Source organism: Macrobrachium rosenbergii, chromosome 32, assembly GCF_040412425.1.
Source record: "Macrobrachium rosenbergii isolate ZJJX-2024 chromosome 32, ASM4041242v1, whole genome shotgun sequence".
In the NCBI taxonomy this organism is placed as follows: Eukaryota; Metazoa; Arthropoda; class Malacostraca; order Decapoda; family Palaemonidae; genus Macrobrachium; species Macrobrachium rosenbergii.
In genome coordinates, this window is record NC_089772.1 from 7,904,125 (window position 1) to 7,922,784 (window position 18,660).

Genomic DNA, 18,660 nt, shown 5'->3' on the forward strand with positions numbered 1-18,660 from the left:
GGAACGGAACCCCCGCCAATAATGGGTTTGCCTGTACATACAAAAAAAAAAATTATGTCAAGAACATAATGATTTTTATGATAAACTTTTTAGGTACTTACCCTCTATCATTCAGATTTATCTGTGACAACTTAGCATGGGTTCGACAAGTGTTAAAATTGAAAAAATCACTAATGAATACTCCCAATAGTTACTACTTCCCCACCTTTTGTAGAGTGGGGTAAAACAGCGAATGTTTCAGTTGTTCATTCTCCTCTTAATCTCTTCAGAGGGGAGGAGGGGGGTTTCAATGATAGAGGGCAAGTACCTAAAAAATTGATGTTATCATAAAAACCATTATTTTTGAGGTGAAACTTACCCTCTATCATTTAGCTGAATCCAACACTGTGTGCTGGAGGCGGGCTAGAGATTCCCTATAACCCAATTATCAGATAATATACGTCAGTATATCCTCAATGCCGCTTACCTGATGAATATGATCCCATGGCAAGTACTTGTCGGATGAGAATCTTCATCAAGAGAGGTCCACTATCTTAGGAGGTGGAACGTGAAGCCCAAATGTAGCCATTGGCTGAAGATGTGCAATGCAAAATGGCAATTTATCCCCCAAGCCTCAGGCCTGCAGAGCTGACGGGAGCTACAACCAGTACTAAACTATGATCCCTCAAGTGTTACCACCTACCTCATCAAGTTGCTGTGGTACCTCACACCCAAAAACAACAAGCCCAAATATGAAGAAAAGTGGTACTACTTAATCAGCTCAGGGTAGCTTTCTTCAGCTACATATAACATAATTTACTCTTAAAAAAAAAAAAAAAGTGACAGACTTTGTTTGCCCTCATCCAAGAACAAACAAAGCAAGGACAACTACAGTATACAAAATGATCCAAAAAAGTGGAATAAACTACAAAACTGTGTACGAACTCATCACATACACTTCCCCTTTACCCAGGAAGGAGGCAGCTAGAGAGACCCTTATCTGTTCATGAAACATAAAGGGAAGACTAGGAAGCCAATACAGAGCTACACCTCCACTGTGCTGCCAAGACTAGACGGTCTAGACAGAGGTGCTGGTGAAAACTAATCAATGTATGTGCTGCTCTGACATTGTGTGGTTCCACCTTCAAAAGGGGACAAACCTCTGGAGAGACTGCATGGTGTACCTCCAGAATTAAGGACTTAATCAAGAAAGCCATGGCATTTTTAGACATAGGAACCTCAGGCTTCCTGACCGAACAAAACAGTTTCCGACACTGCTTCCTTACAGGTTCAAGACGGGAAGTATAATTCTTCAGAGCCCTAACAAGGCATAAAACCAGCTCTCCTTCCTAAGGAGTTACAGTTTCTAGCTAAGGGATAGAGAAAACTCTAGAGAAAACTCTATTAACGATGATATCGCTTGCAATTCATTTATTCTTTTGGCCGAAGCCAAGGCCGCCAGAGAGAGGGTTTTCAAAGAAAAGAGCCTTGAGAGAAGCCTCTCTCAGGAGCTCAAAAGGAGGGCCTCTAAGATGTTTTAAGACAATATCTAGGTTCCATAAAAGTGATTTCTGAAGAACCTCCAGCATTTCCAGTTGAAAAGAGTGAACAGCTTTATATAAGTCATGTATAAGTCATCATCCTTTGAAATATCCAATCCAGTATGTCTTAAAACAGAAGCCAACGGAGATTTATAGCCTTTGATGTAGGCAACAGACAAACCTTTAGCATACCTTAAGAATCATAGAAACTATTACATTATCAATGCTGGTGCTAAGACATGAAATGTCCCTGGACTTGCACCATGATCTATATAATTCCCACTGTTTCTGATATATACAGTACTTGTGGACTTCCTCTCTACAGCGAGGACAGAGTTCCTACACGATTTTAAAAAGCCTCTAGCTCTGAGGAGCTTGTCAACAGTTTCCAAGCGGTTAGACGAAGCCTGTTGATATTCCCGTGTAGCCCCTGTCCCTGTCTGTCGAAGTATTTTTGTCCAAAAAATGTAATTGTCTGGGAACTTCTATCAACATTTCTAGAAAGGCTATGAACCAATGCCTCCTTGTCCGCCAAGGAGCAATTAGAATCATGGTGGTGTTCTGGGATTCTCTTAATTTCTTGAGCACTTCCTTGAACAGTGGAAATGGAGGGAAAGCATATACGAATAGGTTTGCCTGAGTCTAAAGCCATAGTGTCTACTGCCCAGGCTTGAGGGTCAGGAACTGGTGAGACGTACAACTGGAGACAATGGTTCATCTTTGTTGCGAAGAGATCGATGGGAGATTGACCGAACTCTTTCCAAATTGCCTCGCACACAGTCAGGTTTAATGTCCATTCATGGGAGAGTACCTGTCCTGGACGACTTAGCATGTCTACCAGAACATTCAATTAATCAGGTACAAAGTGGGGCATTAGGACAATGTTCCTCTCCTCCGTCCAGAGGAGTAAATCCATGGTAACGACTACTAATGTTTCTGACTTAGTGCCCCCTTGTCTTCTTAGGTACGACAGAGACATTGAGTTGTCCGAGAAGACAGAAATTGCTTTGTTGGTCGCTGCCCTTTCCAGCTTCTGCAGCTTCTGGATAGCCAACAACTCCTTGTAGTTTATGTGCAGATTCTTCTCAACTGGGTACCATACTATGGAAGCAACCAGATTCCCCATAACTATACCCCAGCCCTTGTCCGAGGCATCTGAATACAGTGAGAGGTCTGGGCTCGGGAACTAAGAGACTTCCCTGCAAGCACTATCTCTTCAGAAATCCACCAACGAAAGTAGGGGGATAGATCTGGGTTCCAGGGCACTATCTCCTGGATTGACTGTGACTCTCTATGCCAGTGCATCCTTGAGTGCAACTGATATAGTCTCATCCGCAGTCGAGCACCTGGGACTAACTTCTCCAGAGAAGACATGTGACCTAACAGAGACAGCCAGCATTTGGCTGGCATGCCTCCTGAGGAGGCGAATTTGCCTGCGGTTGACAAGAGATTGTCTACTCGAGCATGTGTAGGGAAAACCTTGAAAAGAACAGAGGTCATTCTTTGAGATGGTTCCGGTGAAGACTTTGCTACATCACTAAGCCCAGAACTAGCTCTCTTGCCCTCAGGCAATCCTCCCTGGACTTCACAATGATAATCCATCATCCAGGTATAGAAGTATCTTTATTCCTAGTAAGTGAAGCCATTTTGTGAAGGGGGATAAGACCCTGATGAAAACCAAAACAAAGAGCTTGAAATTGGTAAGACTTTTCCCCAAGACAAAGCGTAGGAGCTTTCTTGAATGTTGGTGAATGGGACATGAAAGTACATGTCCTTCATGTCCACTATAAACATCCATGCCTCATTCTCCAAGGTGGCTAAGACCATGGAGGCCGACTCCATGGAAAAAAAGGTTGAGCTTGGATACGTCCAAAAGAGGCTATTCTTTATTAGACTGAGGATTCTTGTTATAAGAGGAGGGGATGAACTTCCCTCTCCTTACAGCACAGATTTGGAACTTCACTGGCGAAAGGAAACTTTCCTCTTTCTGGCACTTGGAAAGCAAGACCTAGCAAAGGAGGTAGCATTGCCCAAAGGACGTTTAAAAGGAGAAGAAGAAGGAGACGCAGGGGACTTCCCTTTAGAAGCATTGGACTGATGGATAAAAGACCTATTCTCTGTCTTCTCAGCTTCTGAGGCTATACACGCAGACAGTTTTTCTTCAATAATCTTCCCGAAAGGATATGCTGAAATTAAAGGCTGTATACTAAGGGGGAAACAGTAAGAACCAGCAGAGAGCAAAGCTGCTCTCTTCTGTGAACTTTAAGGTTGCTCACAACATAGGATAGCTCCCCTATCACATCAAGAAACGCCTTGTCTAGGGAAGCAAAAACTCCTAAAGCCTTAACAAAAGAATCCCTTGCCAAAGGAGGAAGAAGTTCACCAAACTCCTTCAAACACTGTTCAATGGTGTTCAGAAAAACTGCTCTGAAGGACATAACTTCTGTAGCATTAATCAAACTCTTATACATACTGTATTCTCAGCCACTGGAATAGAGAAATGCAACCTGCCTGATGCAACAGCGCCCATCTTAGTCGGAAAAATCATGGCCAAAACAGCCCCGTCCACTGCTGATCAGAAAAAAAGGGGAGAATTCCACTGCTGATCAGAAAAAAAGGGGAGAACTCCACTGTCTGATACACTAGTGATTTCGTAGCATGAAGGAAGGTAGACAAAAGAGAGAACCCTTTAAAGGAGACCTTCTTAGGGAAAGCCTTAGCAATAGAGTCAAATCTTCCATGCAGAGAATCTGACAGCCTAAAGGAAGACATAAGATAATCATCAGACCCCAACCTGGAAGCTCTTAGAGAGCAAGCAGTATTAGAATGCCCCACTGACAAAAACTGAGGATTCTGTCCAAACACAACTAAACCAGATCCTTAAAGCCTTTAGTGTCATTCTAAGTGTTCCTCTTCCTTAACCGAGGGTAAAGTAAGAGAAGGAGAATGTTGAGAGGAAGAGCTGAGCCTAAACAAGTCTTCCTCATCTGTGACAACTGAAGAAATCTCAGAACCGGATGGTCTTGTAAGACCCGGCGCTAGAATTCTACTAATCCACTCCGGTAAACACTTGAACTGAGAACGATCACTCTGAAGGTCCGACTGAGAAAATTTGGCTGACACAGGACGATGAGAACCCTTTAGCCAAGGTGATTTACCTTCCAACACAGGAGAAGATCGACCTATTCCCTTGATGCCACTAAGAACCCATTCGCTCGCACTTACCTCCTCACTCCTGTTTCTATATGAAGACTCATACGTCATAAACACTAACTGCGGCCTAAAAGAAACGCTATGGCCTACAGTCTCTTGAGGATTCGCCAACTCTTCCCTCAGACTCGATGAGGCAGCATGCGGCCTTGCTGAGGCAGCGAGTGGGCTCGATGAAGCTTCTCGCAGCCTAGAATACACCTGGCGCGGCCTTGACGAAGATGCATGCGGAAGCTCAGGCAGACTTGACAATTCCCATGGCTCGAATACCTGACATGCTTAGTCAGCTTCAGAAAGACAGCCCATAAAGTAGCAAAAGCTCAGAAGTGGACATACCCGAGGCCTCGATAAAATAAAAACTCAGACTATCGTCAACAGAAAGGGAGTCAAGGCATGAACCTTACTACCCAAATACCTAACTAAGGACTCTGGACTCCTTGAGGCGGCTAAAGGTGCAGCGGCACTGTTTGCTGCCAAAAGCAGTTGGTTACCTGGTTTGGACAAATCGTTATAACCACCTTGGGACAACGTATTCAAAAGCGAAGGCCTAGACCTTTTCGCTCTACCATGAATGTCTTTAGGTGAGCACAATTTGTGTTTGTCGACGGAGGACCATGAAGCAAAGGCAGGAGACAGAGGGCACAGTCCATGAACATCCTGGGATGTTACTCCTTGTTTGGAAACCCTTGGACTACCAGGCTTGTCAGCAGGAGCCACCAATGGGACAGACAAGGCTGCGCCTGCGGAACTACCAGTGGAACGAGGGGACACTTTCCCTGCCAATGCACTGGATACAATAGATGCAAAAGGTTCAAACTTGTTGCATAAAAGCTAAATCCTAGATTTTACAGTATCAATATCAAACTGCACTGAATCTAACCTACTACCCTGAGCTCACTTAGTGGGTGTGAAAGGATGTGAATCTACTAGAGAAGAAGAATAAATAGCTCTATCTATCTCCTGATCAGAAGTTAATTCTAAAAAGACTTAGATCAAGACTAGCTGTTCTCTTTACACTCTCAGTCAATCCTTCTCTCTTGCAAAGACCATTCCCTGCAATGATCTCGATGGTTCTCTGAATCACAAGTTACCCTGTGATGATCAATGCATAATTCATGTGTATCGTACTTCAAAGAAACCAATCTGGTCTTGGAACTGCTTGCCTTGCAAAATCTAAGGTTTTGAGAAGGAAGACTGAGAAGAAGAATCCACTGTGAAACGACTGACCACAGTATAGACGATCCATTTTGATAATCAAGAAAACAAACCAAAAATTCAGAGCACTTGTCTACACAGCCATCTATTGGGAGCGTTCATTAACGATGTTTCAATTTTAACACTTGTCGAACCAGCTCCAAGTAGTCACAGATAAAGCTAAATGATAAAGGGTAAGTTTCACCTCAAAAATAAATTTACCTTATTAGTATAATGAAATACAAGACTGAATATTCTGTTATTTAGTATTTAACTATCTACATTCTTGCACAATGATTCAACATAGACCTAATGGGAAGTTGTAAAGTGATTCCTCTGAAGACATTTGTTCCAATACTTATTCATAATAATAATAATAATAATAATAATAATAATAATAATAATAATAATAATAATAATATAATAATAATAATAATAATAATAATAATAATATTCAGTTATTAACACCAAATGTAATGTTGAAAAATATGATAACAGTACATCAAAAATACCTATATAGTTTCATCAGATAAATTCAAACAAGTCTCAAACATGTCACACAATGGGATGGTTCATCACTTTTTCATGGTCAGAAAAAAAGTTTGGTTTAATCATACATACTTAGGAATGCAGAAAGAAAATGGGCAAGCCTTCAACCTGATAACAAATCCTAAATAGGAGACTTGCTGTTAGTGTGGTCAAGAAATTTTTAACATGACTAAAACATCTAATGTTGAAAACATTAGTAACTAAACCGCTAAGAGAGTTGTATCAATGATGAAAATCCACGATAGAAAGAAGCTAACATAAACACTAGTCTATTTTAGAGTGTAAATTTGCATTGAATAGCCCACATGACAGAGAGACATAGGGGGAATAAAGACATTAATGTTGTGACTTGACTTGGGCCTGTGGGGAGCAAAACACCTAGGTATACAGAAGAAAACACAAGACTATCAAAAGCAAGATGGCGTTCAGTCAACCCTTACTTGCTTGCTGCCTAGCCAGGGTTCACAAAACCATCCTAAATTCACTCCTCTGCTACCTATTTCACATCCACTCATGTGGTGGAATAAAATTAAAAAAACTGACATCAGCAGACACATGATGCTCATCATCAGATAGGATTTAACCAAAAACAAAGCGAGTCTTAGGGAAGTCAGTACCACAAAGCAAACAATGATTATCACAAACAACAATGAACAACGGTTATTTCTAAAACTGTTTACCTCTAACCAGCAACACTCAACTGCTGTTGCTTAAACTCTTAAAACTACTTCAAGGTTATCATTCTATATCAAGTGTACTAATTCAAAATACTGAAAAATAGACTTCAGTGCTCCACAATCAACAGCCATGACACATCATCTAAATGAAATGGAAGAAACTTTAAAACAAAATTTAATATTTACTGCACTGAGGTAAATCTTACTTATCAAAAATGCTGGAAAAATCAAGTGCAAATTAAGACTCTCATCATGGGCACTGAAGAGCATTCTCTTGAAAGTTGCTAAAAATTTTCTTTTAATTCCATAAAACTCACTTTCCTGGGAGAAGGTCACACGGCCTCTTTAGGACACTGACTACGACTCACTTGACAAAACCAATGTTGATAAATGAAACAGCTGGTGTTTAGGAGGCACAAACTGCCTGATATGAACACTAGTTAAACGAACAATGAGCTACGTTGACAATGGAAACAAAATCCCACCAGCTATTTCTTCTGCACATCACTACCCGACATAGCTACAACATGTGCCGTCATACTACAACACTTAATATGATTCCAGTAGAAGGACAGTGCCAATAAAAAACTTCCTTGAGGTAAATAAGAAAACATATAATGGACAATTCTAGAAAATCCCACATGAGACAAGGTCAAAACTGACAAAGAAAAAAAAAAACAATCGTGTATATATAATTCAAGTATCAACACATATTCCCAGCTTGAATAATACAGTAGTTATCTAAGATGAGAAAAGTAGAGCAGCCTTGACTAAATTAGGAAAAATAAATGAATGAAAACTGAATAATCAAACTACCTTGCTTGAGCAGGAAAAATGCATATATATTTGTATATATATGTATGGAAATACAAAATACTGCTGAGCAATGATACCCCTCTCCCAACAAGCCAATATGACTCCCTTGTCTCAGTGCCATCAAAGAGCATTCCATTCCCAAGTTCAAAAAAGACAACACTTACACATTTGGAAGCCGTAGTCAGAGGTCGCTGCAAGGAACAAAACACAACCATTGAGTGACAGCCAAGAGCCATACCACACCAAAAATACCCCAGGATATTTGTTTACCACACTCAGGAGCCAGTTCATATATTGTGGAATTATGATAATTAAACAATAAAACTGTAATGCTACTGAAAATAAAAAATAACCCAGTTCTGTATGAAGTGCACCTTACTTTCAGGAAATACTTATGTAGCTATCTTATTTACTTCATCTACAGAATTGACGATACTCGCAAAAGCATTATTCAATGCTAACTACTGATAAGGAGTTCTAAAAAGCTAGATACTGAATTACAAGTTTATAACAGAAAATTACTTCAATTACAAAATTACTTTTTTTTTTTTTTTTTTTTTTTTTAACTCACAACAGCAATATATGGCAAGGGGTCAATTAAGAAGGCAGCAAGTCCACTGGACCTTGAGCAACAATTGTGCAACAAATCTATTTGAGATAAAAGGTAAAAATTATATTAGCAAGAACTCTGCAGGTCCTCTCACAACTTACAGCCTTCTAAAGGGTGTTATTAAAAAATATATACAGTACATTTACACTGACTTGAACTTTACACTAGAACTACCATACTCAACAAAAGTTATACTGACAAAACTACAAAGGATCAACTTTTACTAATAACATAAGTAATATTACAATATTACAATCATATTAGCATTTTTAACCACTAAATATTTTAACTAACCTGTAAATCTTAATAGCATCAAACTATGGAAAAAAAAAATTCTACTTTTAAATAGAGCAATGTGTGTGCTGACTGATACCATCCTCAACGCAAGCTCTAAGCTCTACAGTACTACCTAACTGTAATTATTAATGTAAAATGGTTTCTATTTGAGCTTTCATAACTCTTCACCAACACTGCTTTTCGCCATGACCTTAATGGACTTACCCTAATCAACATCATCTACATTAAAATTTATTTTTGTTTACCTTGTGAATAACACATTTATTTCTGTGGTTAATTAAAGAATTACAAACTAATGTAACCCTACATATAAAGAAAAACATAAGCACAACAAAAAATACTGCACTGTTTTTACAGCATTCCCACCTACTATAAAAAAAATCCACGCCATTATTTATTGTTTTCTCCTAGTTCTCTGTAAATACCATGACTTTCGAAATTCAAGGGGACATAGTTTTAAAAATGTTATTATACAGCCTGCCCTTTATCAAAGATCTAAATTTTCTAAATACTGCACTACCATATGTGAGAGAGAGAGAGAGAGAGAGAGAGAGAGAGAGAGAGAGAGAGAGAGAGAGAGAGAGAGAGAGAGAGAGAGAGAGAGAGAGAGAGAGTATATATAATAATATTGACCAAAATTTTGTAAGACAATATCTCTGCAGCCTAACAAGAGGAACAAGACTGGTTTTGTCATTCACCTTATTGATTACGAATCTTTAATCAATATTTTCCTTTGACATTTACATTTTTTATTTATCTATATACATCACAGAGAATCAGGCTGATCAGACTAATTCTATGTATATAAATAATTCACAAAACTTGTTCAAGCCCTTTGTGGAGTTTAATAAGCAGAACTGGCTATGTAGGGTTAGGGTAATTAGTGTAGCTTAGCCCAGGCTTACTTACATTTAACCAATTACATTTTATACTGCTCAGTTCAAATAACCCTCTGGTATTCCTGGGTAAGAGTGAAACTTGCCACTGATAAGGTGTTTAGTAACATTTTCATTTTTTCAAGTTAATTTCCACGTTGAGATACAGTTCTGACATTGCTGTCATTTCTTAGCTGAACAGCTCTACTATAAAAACATGTAAAATAAAATCTGGCAACAGAGGTATAAATTTCATAGCATGATGTTAAATAAAAAATCTCCTTTCCAAAAACAACTGTTTGCTATATTCCTATTATCACTAATGCAATGCTGTCTCATACAGAATCCTGACTACTTCGAGGGGCAGATGGAATGAACTAGCCATAAAAAATTCTCCTGATGCCATCCAGAGGGTCCCACATGCAAAAGTCATTTTCTATATATATATATATATTTTCTTTTCATGATGTCACTTCATGTCTTCTACATCTCCATGGTTGGGAATATGATGACTTTAACTGATGTCATCAGAATCTACAAGGGATTACTTCTGGATGACACAAAGAAACAATGTATATATTAACAATAAAGTGCTCTATACAAAAAACAAACATGGAGTTCAAAGTCAACAGCAGCAGCTGTTCTTGCAATACATAAGCCTAAGAAACCTGTGTAAACCTGCAATTACTGAGTGTATTGCACAAGAAAACAAGTTTTTACAACAATAATTTACGACTATCATAGGAGAATCGTATGCAGTATACAAATACACGTTAGCTGTCCTTGTAAAATTCTTCCTCAAGCTTAAATATGCAATGCCTAAGCTTGAAAAGGTCAGGTTAACTTGGTGTAAACTATATAAAAAAAAAAAAAAAAAAAAAAAAAAAAAAAAAAAGACCAAAGAAAGTGGTTACTCAAATTTTTTTTTTTCAAGGTTTTCTCTTTGCATATAAGCTCAAAAACCCGAGCACCTGCAGACTTAAATGGAGGCATCAAATTCTGACATGAAGTACTGTGAAAGCGAGTTTCTAAATAGGCACCTCCATAAAGATACACGTGAAAAGGGGCGGGTGGTGACAGTGGTAAAAATCTGAACTACGAGATGAAAAACTAAGTGAAACTATTTGAGAGTTCAATATTTCATTTACTTATTATTTATATAAAACCACCTGCTTGAAACTCACAGACAACAAATGGAAACTGCACAAATGGGACTTTATTGTTCATAGAAGAAATATAGACCTCTACTCTAATATTCATAAAACTTGATAGGAAATCAATCTACATATGCTTTAGACATTCTCTGGCTGTCTAATACAATGTGGAACAGCCCCATTTTACATCTTCAATCTATATACAACTCTATGTTCCCAGATCAGATACATTTTATTTCCCATTCTGGGCTCCATAAGACAAACCAACCACTATCAAAATTTCCCTCTTAGCTGACCTTGGCCTGAATAGTGCCCCTTGGCACACTGATGGAGTTTAAACTAAAGAAGGTGGTTTTTCCTGCCTACACAGACATGGCAGAAATGCAGGGTTTCATTTTCCCAATTACTCTCTGGTCTGTGCTTGCGTAAATAGGTATTTCATGGCTCCAAGAATTTTTCTTCATTGAAATGCTCCATAGCAACATTGCACTGAGAAAAGTTGAGTACCCAGTCTTCAACTTTCTTCAACTAGTAGGTTCCAATAAATTTTCCTCTTTATCTAATAATTATGAAAATTGTTCTGACTGGAACATATTCCCAGGCGTAGAACCATTATTGGGCTAATGTTCTTGCTTTTTTCCTCGGATTTTGCTCCCCTTCTAAATTGCAAACTGCAAGTTTTGTTAATTTATTCATTTGATGTCTTTTTGCTTTCAGCACATTAATTCCAGGCTTATGAGGGAAGGAAAAATGTTACAGTCTGTGTATTTCCTCATCTATCAGCAGAGTAGTGACATTGACTTTCAGGATTTCCCTATGTGCATGTCCCTCATTATTTCTTGTTAATCCAAGTGCTTCCTTCTCATAAAGCTTTGCTAGATATTAATCTAAAGAAATGATACTAAGAGATTGTAGCACACAGGCATTCCTCCCCTAACCCCCTAAGTTTAATGTTGGGGATATTCTTATAAATTGAGGATCTATTGTGTGAATCTCTTTTTTCTGGTATTGTAACAATGTAAGGTTTTCTGTTGCAACCCCCAATTCCTTGAATCTCTTATGGCTCCTTCTTACCAGGAGTACAGACTATTTCACAAATTGGTTACTGTTCTTTAACGTATCATTTTAATGATATATTAGTCTTACCAGTATAAAATAGAAGCCATAATCCTGCTTTGCAACCATATGACGTATAGTACCACCCAATTTAGTTCATACAGGTGGCACTTTAATGTAAACTTTGTAGGCTATTTTCAGCTGCCTATGGACTTACCACACTGGCAAAGTCATTCTTAAACTTCTGTATGAGTATGGTAAATGTTCCTGCAAATTTTGAAAAAAATTTCTGCAACAACACTGATAGTTGGTAACAATTTAACATGCAGTAACATGTTGTATTTTAAATTGGTCATGCATATCAGCCACTGAGCATGTTGCTTAACTTTATGTCAATGCCCCACACTTGTAAAACCCAGTTCTTATAATATTCACATTATTTTCTTGGTTGGAAAGAGATTCTTTACTATATTTGTTAATATATTAAAATAGTTGAACTGAAATGGTATCTCCAGTTTAATAATAATTTAAAGGGATGACACTGGTAACCCAGCTGTCACTGATGTGGACTTGTAACGAAGTTGATCTGTTTCATCTTGGCGTCATTCCAGCATTCTGCTTATCCAAAGGACATATGAGGCTCGCATTCTACCATTTCTCATGGTTTTTCATTTTTTTCCTTGCAACAGGAATGCTAATAAGCTAAACCCAAAGGTTGCTAGCTCTGCTACAAATTGCATAATCTGCTGTTTGCCAATGGGGACAACACATACTAACCATCAGAGACACAGCCCCTGTGGCCATGAAACCTAAATGATGAAAATGCAAACCTAAATGATGAAGAGGCCCAATTTAGACTAGATCTTTAGGTCCAACGTTTCAGTGGGAGCATGGGGGAAGGACGATACATCTTCCAGGCAAAGTTCTGACAGAATATTACCCCTCCCTTTCCAAGCAGATTCCACATCCTGGCTAATACACCAAGATAAAGGAATCCACAATCTTCCTATATGACTCCTCCAGCGGAAATCAAAGATAATTCACTGAGTCAGCTGCCTTCAATAATGGGCGTGAAGTGGACCTTGCCAATGAGCCTTCCCTTCTGAAACCCAAAGACCCAGGGGCACTGCTTCTCATTACACATTAAAGGGATCCCTTGAAAGAGAATCTGGGCTCTCCCATTAACAATTTGAAGTTGCGGATCCTAAAATGGCCAACCTTTCTCCCACTTATATTACATATTCTGGTCCTTTATCCAGACTCCCAGGCCTTTGAAAGGCACTAGCAATGATACTGCTCTGGACCAATTCGTCCAGTGCCACTATATCAGATGCTATTGAGGATTCCCAACAAGAATTCAAGATAGCTCTTGACATTGAGTTTGACATTATCTCCAAGACTTTTTCAGTCATCCAAAGTAACACTTGAAATTCTTCAAAAGAGACTGGTTCTCTTGCGGGGAAATTTAGGTCCAGGGAGCAAACTAGCAAAAAACCCAGGGCAAAAAAAAGTTAAGTCAGTTGCTTCGATACCCTATGGAGTCAGAAGACTCTCTAAGATACAAACTCCCAGCTTCCACAACTCCAACAAGTTCTACTCACACAACCAGTTCAGACTATACCCCGCAAAAGCTGACGGGTTCAGGGGGACCCAATGCCTGCCTTTGTTACCACTGTTGATAAACCTTGGCATGACGCCTCAATGCATATCATTCCATCAGATGGCAAATGACTCATCTACAAAAGGAAGGAAATGACTGAGGTGGAAAATCTAGAATTTTGGAACAGAGCTATTTTTTTCAATAGAATATGGAACTTGGGCCCTCCTTTGGTAGGAATTCAGAAACTACCAAAGACAACAGTCATCCTCTGCTACTGTGGCAACTAAAGCCTTTAAAACAGTCCTGTGAAGGCAGAATTTCAAAACTTTACAGTTACTAGTAAGCATGAGAAAAAGGCAGAAATAAAGCTGTATATTCTGCTATCTCAGTATCTAACAACTCCACAAAGGACTAAGCAACACTAGTCCTTCCTTTTGAAATGGCAAGGCTCCCACTCAATTTGGCTACACAAATCCCATATAGGGCCGCCACTTTCAAGGTTTACGAAAAGCTCCACTTCCTTTCAGTTCTAACCTTTTCCACTATCATGGAAGTGATTACAAGGGAGATCTCAAGTGTTCTAGGAAGAAGCACCATTACCACCAGAAACCATATAAATCTCCAGTCATTCCTAGGTATCCTGCAGCACTGCAGTGACAACAACATCCCTTTCGAGAAAGACATAAAAGTCCTACTGCAGGAAAGGAGAAGCAACTCTCAGAATGCCATTAAGGACTTTCCAGGTTGTGGGTAACCTTCTACAACACATGTGGCCAAGTCCCATGGGGACACAGGACCATCTCCCAATGATCCCACTCTCCCACAACCTTCATTTTCAAAAACCAGACATTTCCCTGGAAAAGTATGTACAGGTGGCTCTCCTGAAGGAAGCCATAGAGAAAGACATGTTCAATTGCTGTCAAGAACTTTTCTTCAGTGTCCCAAAGGAGGCACTCTTAATGGAGAATGATCCTCAACAAGAGGGAGTGCCAATGTTAACCTGCCTACAGACTACCAAAGAGGAGTACTTACGAAACTTGCAATTAGTAAACAATAGACTTTTGTCAAAAGGTTTTCTGATTAACTAGAACAAGTCCTGCCTTATATGCGACCAGCATTTTGTGTGGCTGGGAATATATTTTAGGGCTCAATGTCTCTTACCAGCCAGATTCAGGTCGGAAAAAGGAAAGCTTTAGTTCGCAATACCCACAAAAAAGTTAAGTATACCTTAGTTTAACCAGACCACTGAGCTGATTAACAGCTCTTCTAGGGCACGGCCATAAAACAGAGCCTGGGCCTCTTGCAGTTTGAGTCTTCGATGGACCTAGCCCTCAAACTGCAGCTCAAGGACATGATCAGTTCGGCTCTCAAATCCCTGACTTAGGCATCACAATCACCTCCACCCACAAAAAAATGTGGTTGGGAAGAAAACCCCCATAGTAAACCTGGAAAGGTGCTCTCGCCACAGAGATTGATTAAACTCCCCAGCCATACAGGTATTTAAACACATAAATGCCTCCTTGACAGACTGAAGGACCAATGGAAGGATCATCAGGTAGCTAGGAGTTAGTTATCTGTTCTAAGGAGGTGTCACACCAATTTTCAGGAGAGAATTCTTGACATAGGTTGGTCTTTCTTATGCAGCCCCAAAAGGGAGCCAATATATGCATACAAACATTAAGCTAAAAATGTCGTTTAATATCCAGTTCTCGCTACTTCAGGAATGACACCAAAGGGAAATTATAAGTGATAAATGGTTTGGTATCTAAGTGACTGTTTTGAACGATGACTGGAGGTCGTCGTTTGTACTGTCGAGTGTTTGAGTCACTTGGGTTCCAAACCATTTATCACTTATAATTCCCCTACAGCGATATTCCCAAAATAGAGCAAACTGGATATCAAGTGACATTAGTGACTTAAGGTGTGTGTTTGTGTAATATATATATATACATATATATAATGTATACATATATATAATATATTATATATATATATTTATATATACATATGTATATATATATACACACACATGTATGCATGTATATATATATATATATATATATATATATATATATATATATATATATATATATATATATATATATATATATATATATATATATATATATATATATATATATATATATATATATATATATATATATATATATATCACTATTTATCACATCACCGTATAAATATAAAAATATATATTTATATATACACATGATTATATATATATACATATCAGAAATATATATAATATATATATAATATCATATAATTTGTATACATACATTACATATGAATGTACATATATATATAATAAATATATATAATATATAAATATATATTTAGTCCACATGTATTGTCTCTTTTTCCTGTAATTTTTTAGTTGATAATAAGTCCACCGTGCCCCGTGGTAGAATAACCAGCGACCACCGCCCCGCGGGGTTTCGACCAAACCAGCGACGGACGAGGACTCAGGTCACTACAGGGACGCACTAACCCATTGAAGAAGATGCCGGGTGGTCTTATTATCAACTAAAATTCCCTTCTTCGTAACATATATGAAAATATATTATTTTCAGGTAGAGTTTTAATTGGATATTAAAGGACATTTGTAGCTTTCGATTATATATATATATATTTATTTATTTACCTACATTATCACTATCTGATAAGGGCTTTAATTATCATGGCTTTACACTAAGCGTGCAATTTGATCAAAAGTGCCTTGCATTGGGAAATGCATTTAAATGGCCAAAAGGCTAAGCTTTCAGTTGACTAGTAGATGGATGCTCAAATGCAATGCAACATGATTCTTTATTTGTCGTCCAAAATCTCACACTCAACATAATGATTGCCAAGCAGTGTTAAACTATTTTATTTCTAGTGCCACACATGTCAATAACTTTTTTGAATTCACAGCTAACATTACCTTCCCTATGGATATAAATAAAATTTCTTATGCATTAGTATAATTTGCAATCTTTATGATTTTTTTTTTTTTTACATTTCTTAGCTCAAAACAGTGTGATTAGGTTAGCAGTGCCAGAATGCCTATCTTGCTACTCAGAGTGATCATCATAACTACGTCTACTGCATCTAACAGTAGACCTAATAAGCTCAAGTCATAATTTTTAAAATATGAAATACAAATTACAAAAAATTTTCTTTGAAATTTGAAGTTGAAGCTCCAGGCCATGTTCAAACTTTACCTTTAGCAATTAAAGAAGACTAACAATCCTAGGCCTAGGAGCAAAATCTTGGCATTAACAGAAGTGTACTTGCACAGGCAAATACTTGCTAATAAACCATTCTTTCCAAAGTGGTCAAGAAATATAACACAATTTTATTTTCCACGAAAATCCTAATATTCCTATAACTAATATGAAATAAATATTTTCAAGATCATTTCACTGTCTCTACACATTGTAGACTTGTATTCCAGCTGGTTCATGTTGCCGCCACCTGAGTGGTTGTGTCACACAGGCCTTGCCCAACCATTGATATCAGTGAATGCATTTTAGCTACAGTTATACTTTTGTATATATTTATTCATCTTTTTCATTAGTTGAGGTATAAAAATAATCAAACAGGACTATTTAAAATTTTATGGTTGCAATGTAAGCAATACCACATATGAAAAATAAAATCCTAATTTTAACCTCTGAACCTGGGTGAGTGAAAGTTTTGGAAATGTTTCGCCATTGTTTTCCCAAAATATGGCTACACGTAATATCTTCTTACGGTTTTGATGTACGTATATGATAGATTTTACTCTTATGACACATACTACGGCCTTATTTGATAAGACAAATGTGTTTTTGCATTTAATAAAGGACATATATGCATCATGTCTGTTGCCAGATAGTGAATTTTGAACGCACTCTTAAGCAATCATGTAGCATCACTTATGAACATCCCATAAATACCAGATCTTACCTAACAACAATGTTAACCATGGGTATACATTAATTACTGATAGCATATGAAAATTTGAATTATTCAATCAAAGAGGGATACATATCTGCTTTTCACAGAATGCACTTCTGGACAAACTGAAACCTGAGCTACGCAGTCATAAATAATGTAAATAACTGACCTTCAACAATTCAGTTCCATTTTCTTAAACATTCAGTCTGTTATAGGGTTGTAAAAATCTAAAAGATAAAGTTTAGTTTAATGGACAACCAAGATTGTAAGTACTTTCACAGTATGAAATGAAATGCAATACTACAAGAGTATCCAAGAAGTAACCAAGAGCAACATTCGACTCGGTATAAATGTTTAATGTCTACTCATGAAAACTTTACTATTATTGTTACTAAAAACCTTTCCAAATAAAAATCCAAGCCTTCAGTACCTAAGGCCCCATCGAGCTGTCTGGTAAGTTAACCTTATTTTTAATCTGACAGAAAAGGGCACTGACTGTACAAGTATCAAGATATAAGAATACACTTTATATATATCTTATAATTCTGTCACTGATTTAAATCTAAAGGATTTGCTCACAATATCCAAATTTATCTACACCCAAAATTAACTAACAGGAGAAAGACACAAGAAATTATGGGTGAGTGAGGAACTGTAGTACCAAAACAATGCCACTTCCCTCTTATTTTATTTAGTCCATTCTTCTAATGTTCTGGACAAAAACCATTTTCAGAACCTGTAAAAATATGCATTTCAATTTATAGCCTAATCAGTATGAAGAACAATGAAATGCAAAATTAAAAATATTGAAACTTGAGAAAAGATAAAAATGTGGTTGAATTAGTACATTTTCCTGTTGAAGGCAGGACTCTCTATTCAAACCAAGTTTTAGTTCTCTAAATAAATATATAAAGCCTCTAATCATCTTAGCTCTATTCACAATGAAAAGTTTTATAATAAAATCATTTGAAAACTTACCTACTGTGAAAGTCATCTTACACGTACACCATTAGGTGCAACTGGCATTCATAATAAACAAAAGACTAGAGCTTGGTTGACCCAGATGGACTGCCTATAATAATGTTTCCCATCAAGTAATATTAGAATGTTTACATTCTTGTCAGTCAGAATTCTTCTTCAGCATCCACCAAGATGTGGGGAGG

The 18,660-nt window shown here is 37.7% G+C and overlaps 1 protein-coding gene across 4 annotated transcripts in view; it reads right to left on the reverse strand.

Annotated features, from left to right (window-relative positions):
• LOC136855637 (calcineurin subunit B type 2) overlaps positions 1 to 18,660 on the reverse strand; it is a 217,200-nt gene that overhangs the window by 91,857 nt on the left and 106,683 nt on the right. For 2 of the 4 annotated variants that reach the window (XM_067132818.1, XM_067132817.1), the window contains one exon: positions 8,131 to 8,157. The exons of the other annotated variants lie outside the window; for them this stretch is intronic. In XM_067132818.1, the coding sequence (XP_066988919.1) occupies positions 8,131 to 8,157 (27 nt within the window). The remainder of the gene's footprint in view (positions 1 to 8,130; positions 8,158 to 18,660) is intronic. 4 annotated transcript variants of the gene reach the window in all.